At 42.3% G+C, this 6,000-nt stretch overlaps 1 protein-coding gene across 1 annotated transcript in view; it reads left to right on the top strand.

The window, feature by feature from the left end:
• Positions 1–3,689, top strand: part of LOC124262374 (centlein-like) — a 60,130-nt gene extending 56,441 nt beyond the window's left edge. The window contains exons 20-23 of the mRNA XM_046696856.1: positions 1,667–1,867; positions 2,216–2,290; positions 2,785–3,342; positions 3,441–3,689. Of these exons, the coding sequence (XP_046552812.1) occupies positions 1,667–1,867; positions 2,216–2,290; positions 2,785–2,874 (366 nt within the window). The 3' untranslated portion in view covers positions 2,875–3,342; positions 3,441–3,689. The remainder of the gene's footprint in view (positions 1–1,666; positions 1,868–2,215; positions 2,291–2,784; positions 3,343–3,440) is intronic.
• The last annotated feature ends 2,311 nt before the right edge of the window (positions 3,690–6,000 follow it).

Below are 6,000 nucleotides of genomic sequence, written 5' to 3' on the forward strand. Positions count from 1 at the left end.
ATTTTAACCAGTGGTATGTCCTGCCTGGTGGCTGCGCCTTAAGCTGTAGTATGCCCCCTGCCTGGTGGCTGTGTCTTAAGATGTGTATGCCCTGCCTGGTGGCTGTGTCTTAAGATGCCTGGTATGTCCTGCCTGGTGGCTGTATGTTAACCAGTGGTATGTCCTGCCTGGTGGCTGTATGTTAAGCTGTGGTATGTCCTGCCTGGTGGACCTGTATGTTAACCAGTGATATGTCCTGCCTGCGCTGTTAAGCTGTGGTATGGCCTGGTGGCTGTATGTTAAGCTGTGGTATGTCCTGCCTGGTGGCTGCATGTTGCTGTGGCATGTCCTGCCTGGTGGCTGTATGTTGCTGTGGTATGCTCCTGCCTGGTGGCTGGTTGCTGTGTCCCGCCTGGTGGCTGTATGTTAACCAGTGGTATGTCCTGCCTGGTTGCTGTGTCTTAAGCTGTGGTATGTCCTGCCTGGTGGCTGTGTCTTAAGCTGTGGTATGTCCTGCCTGGTGGCTGTATGTTAACCAGTGGTATGTCCTGCCTGGTGGCTGTGTGTTAAGCTGTGGTATGCCCTGCCTGGTGGCTGTATGTTAAGCTGTGGTATGTCCTGCCTTGTGGCTGTATGTTAACCAGTGGTATGTCCTGCCTGGTGGCTGCGTCTTAAGCTGTGGTATGTCCTGCCTGGTGGCTGTATTTTAACCAGTGGTATGTCCTGCCTGGTGGCTGCGTCTTAAGCTGTAGTATGCCCTGCCTGGTGGCTGTGTCTTAAGATGTGGTATGCCCTGCCTGGTGGCTGTGTCTTAAGATGTGGTATGTCCTGCCTGGTGGCTGTATGTTAACCAGTGGTATGCCCTGCCTGGTGGCTGTATGTTAAGCTGTGGTATGTCCTGCCTGGTGACTGTATGTTAACCAGTGGTATGTCCTGCCTGGTGGCTGTGTCTTAAGCTGTGGTATGTCCTGCCTGGTGGCTGTATTTTAACCAGTGGTATGTCCTGCCTGGTGGCTGCGTCTTAAGCTGTAGTATGCCCTGCCTGGTGGCTGTGTCTTAAGATGTAGTATGCCCTGCCTGGTGGCTGTGTCTTAAGTTGTGGTATGTCCTGCCTGGTGGCTGTATGTTAACCAGTGGTATGTCCTGCCTGGTGGCTGTATGTTAAGCTGTGGTATGTCCTGCCTGGTGACTGTATTTTAACCAGTGGTATGTCCTGCCTGGTGGCTGTGTCTTAAGCTGTGGTATGTCCTGCCTGGTGGCTGTATGTTAAGCTGTGGTATGTCCTGCCTGGTGGCTGCATGTTAAGCTGTGGTAAGCTGTGGTATGTCCTGCCTGGTGGCTGTATGTTAAGCTGTGGTATGTCCTGCCTGGTGGCTGTGTGTTAAGCTGTGGTATGTCCTGCCTGGTGGCTGTATGTTAAGCTGTGGTATGTCCTGCCTGGTGGCTGTATGTTAACCAGTGGTATGTCCTGCCTGGTGGCTGTGTCTTAAGCTGTGGTATGCCCTGCCTGGTGGCTGTATGTTAAGCTGTGGTATGTCCTGCCTGGTGGCTGTATGTTAACCAGTGGTATGTCCTGCCTGGTGGCTGTGTCTTAAGCTGTGGTATGTCCTGCCTGGTGGCTGTATGTTAAGCTGTGGTATGTCCTGCCTGGTTGCTGTGTGTTAAGTTGTCTCCCTGTGATTTGCAGGCTCTGGGCAAGGAGCTGGTGTTGAGGGTAGAGCGTACCAGGGTGCAGGTGAAGGAGCACCTTATAAGGCAGGAGAAGAACACTCAGCCTGTTGACTTCTCTCTACAGAAGGCCCAGGATGTGGCCAAGAACATCCTGAATCTCAGCCAGTCTGACCTTGAGGACATCATGAGTGCTGATGGAGATATGGAAGCAGAACCAGTCAGTCTCATGCTCTTTAGAAAATGTTAATTGTTTCTTGGGAGAATAACCAAGATCATCAAATTGGAAATGTTAGATCTTTCTCATTTTTAACAGTCATTACAATGTCAATAGTGCATCTATTGCAAGTATTGCTTTTGTTTTATTGATTTCACAAGTTCTCTTTTATAAGTCACTTTTTGTATTTTAAATTTGTAATTAAATCATTTTTGAGCATCTTGTCATTTGATTCAGATTAAACATGAACTGATGCAGGTGAATGGATCTCAGGTATTTGTCCTATGGAATGGAGAAATAAATCACACGAAAACATAGCGTAGAATTCAGTATTGTGTAAATTTATTTTAGGACTTGGTGTCTGAAGTAGAAAAGAAAAACAACAAACGCTGGATAAAGAAATGTGAAAAAATCAGCAGCAACAAGGTAAGTAATGGGACTTCAGTCTTGAGAGACCATACAGTTTCACTAATATTGCCAGGATTATAAGGTTAGGTGCAATGTAGAATCAAAGGAATGTTTATGCCGTACAATTGCTCATAACATTATGAAACATGTTTTTGTGTCATGCCAATGTAATTTAGAAGAAAGAAAGAATTTGTGACATTCTTGTTGTGGATATTTTTGTTAAAATGTGGATGGAATCTGATGGTTTATTTTTGTCCTTTACTGACTGTATAACTGACAATTGTCTGGATGTATTAGGGTATGATCTCAGATATCAGATCTAATATTGGTGATTAGCTCCTCAGTTCAAAATTGGGAGAGAATACTCTGAAAACGTTCGTGAATAAATCCTGCCCAATGGGACATTACTGCATAATGTAAGCCTTCATAGTTTTTCTATTCTGAAAGTGTATGTTGTCCTTATAAGTTGGAAATAAAGAATATGTATCTATATTCACTCCTGTTTCTTCCAGGACTTTGTTTTGTCTCTGGTGAACCACTTCCTGCAGAAGGTGGATGAGAGAGGGGAACTGCTGCTGCAGCTTCAGTCTACACCATCCTAGAGACATGCAAGTTCCCGCTTGTCAGGGATTCCTCCAGTAGATCACTAACATGCCAGCTAGTATTTGTGAAGAATGTCTCAGGAACTCGTCAGAACCATCGTCTTCACACCAGTGACACTTGCCTTCATTCTGTGATATGATGCAGCCAGTCAGGGATCAGTTTTACTGATGCTTCCATCTGGAGTTGTGGCATACATCGCTCCTATTATTCTGTCTTTGCTGTCTGTGATAAGCTTTCATGCTTACCCTAATGTAAATAAGTGACTCCTTTTGTGTGGTTTTCAATAATTCTTGTTTGGGAAAGTAATCATAATAAAACTGGATCCTTAGGTCTAATATGGCAGCCATGAGACAACACATGTGGACCAAGCAGTTCGATAACATGTGGACCAAGCAGCTCAATAACATGTGGACCAAGCAGTTCCATAACATGTGGACCAAGCAGTTCCATAACATGTGGACCAAGCAGTTAGATAACATGTGGACCAAGCAGCTCAGATAACATGTGGACCAAGCAGTTCCATAACATGTGGACCAAGCAGTTCCATAACATGTGGACCAAGCAGTTCCATAACATGTGGACCAAGCAGTTAGATAACATGTGGACCAAGCAGTTAGATAACATATGGACCAAGTAGTTAGATAACATGTGGACCAAGCAGTTCCATAACATGTGGACCAAGCAGTTCCATAACATGTGGACCAAGCAGTTAGATAACATGTGGACCAAGCAGTTAGATAACATGTGGACCAAGCAGTTAGATAACATATGGACCAAGCAGTTAGATAACATGTGGACCAAGCAGTTAGATAACATATGGACCAAGGAGATAAATGTGGACCAAGCAGTTAGATAACATGTGGACCAAGCAGTTAGATAACATGTGGACCAAGCAGTTAGATAACATGTGGACCAAGCAGTTAGATAACATGTGGACCAAGCAGTTAGATAACATGTGGACCAAGCAGTTAGATAACATATGGACCAAGCAGTTAGATAACATGTGGACAGCAGTTGGATAACAAGATAACACCGCTGCCAGATAGCATAACATATGGACCAAGCAGTTAGATAACATGTGGACCAAGCAGTTAGATAACATGGACCAAGCAGTTAGATAACATAACATGGACCAAGCAGTTAGATAACAGTTAAGTGATAACATGGACCAAGCAGTTAGATAACATGTGGACCAAGCAGTTTGATAACATGTGGACCAAGCAGTTAGATAACATATGGGCCAAGCATTTAGATAACATGTGGACCAACCAGTTTGATAACATATGGACCAAGTAGTTAGATAACATATGGACCAAGCAGTTCGATAACATGTGGACCAAGCAGTTTGATAACATGTGGACCAACCAGTTTGATAACATGTGGACCAAGCAGTTAGATAACATGTGGACCAAGCAGTTAGATAACATGTGGACCAAGCAGTTTGATAACATGTGGACCAACCAGTTAGATAAGACCTTACATGTAATTTCACCAGCTTGTAAATATGCCACACAAAGAAGTAACCTTACATTTGGACCAAAGAATCATTTTATGTTTCTCTTTTTATACCAAAGAACCAAGTTTTCTTCACTATTTACTAACCAGCTCAAGTTCCAGGTGGCTGTGTAATCTTTTGCTCTATGACATTGCATGGAAAGACTTTTTAACAGTGACATTTCTCTCCTTGTACTGTTTCTTAAATTGATAATCATGAAGTACATCCTCTTTTGTATAGTCTGGTAGGATGGGTACAGCATTCAAGTCCCGTGGAAGTTTTGTGATGAAAGCAAGACATTGTGTTTTTTGTATTCATCAGACATGCTATTTAAATAAAAAGTATGGTTCCAAGTTGAAATATGGTGCAAATAGTACTTTTGAGCACTGTACAAAATTGTTGTAGAAAAGGTTGCTAAAAGGTCAGAAGGTCATAATGGCAGAGTTGAATATTTAAAGTTTGAAGTTATTAACTTTATCCAAGTGTGTTTCTCTATTTCATGAAATATTTTATTAAAAGAAAACCCCAATATATATTCTTTTAAATTAAAAAAATATATATAATGAACACTCCCTCTCTCAAAATGGCAGCTAGCACACGAATTTAAGCAGATGTAGGTTTTGTGCATTTTGTAAGTATATGATTGCTTCATTTCATCAACTCAATGTAAATCAAGTTATTGAAGAACAGTTATGTATGAAACAAAAGTGAGATGTTTATTTTTGTTTGGTGAGACTGTCAGTAAGGGAGCAGTCCTTATTTCAAAATCAGTTGGTCAATATCAGATTATGATTTATCAATTTCTTATTATTACGCTTGAAGTTTTTCTTCTAAAAGCAGAGTTCTTTGAAAATAGATCAGACTATAATGAAATGAAGGGGAGAAAACACTATTTTCTGCTTCACACTCTCTCAATTAAATCCCTTGAAATAATTTTCATGTCATCGGATCGGATCATTCTAAAATGGCTATAATCTTGGAAAAAAAATATATACAAATAAATGTGGGAGAAATCTTTTTTATCAGCAGGATAGGAGAAGACACGGTGTCCATATTTAGCTTGTTTGACTTTGGGGATAACAAGAAGGTGTTGATGCCCTGATCTGAGAGTTCTAGATGGTGCATAAGCCTGAACATCTGAGAGGTAGACTGGAGCCATGTTAGTCATGCACTGGTATGCGAGACAGAATACAGTAGCTTGAAGGAGATTCTTTGTTTCACGGGCAGCCAATGAAGGTCCTTTAGAGTTGGTGTGATGTGCTTTTTTCTGGTGATCTGGGAGGTAATGCGAGCAGCTAAATTCTGTATGCATTGGAGTTGGTCAGTGACAAAAGATGGAGATCCGGCCAAAAGGCTGTTACAGTAGTCCATACGAGATGTGACTAGGCTGAGGCAGAGAGTTTTTGAGGCATCTTTGGTAATAACGGTCTGGCCTTTGATATTGTGGAGATGGGAGTAGCAAGTTTTACTAACATACTTGACGTGTACTGTCATACTTAGATCTTGATCGATGAAAACATCCAGATCGTTGACAGTGGAAGAAAGAGGAATGGTTGCTCCACAGACACACACACTAGTAATGTCACACTGCTTGCGTTTTCCATCCTGTCCCAGAAGAATGGACTCTGTT

Source organism: Haliotis rubra, unplaced genomic scaffold (assembly GCF_003918875.1).
Source record: "Haliotis rubra isolate DU_JTF1 unplaced genomic scaffold, ASM391887v1 Scf833, whole genome shotgun sequence".
Lineage (NCBI taxonomy): Eukaryota > Metazoa > Mollusca > Gastropoda > Lepetellida > Haliotidae > Haliotis > Haliotis rubra.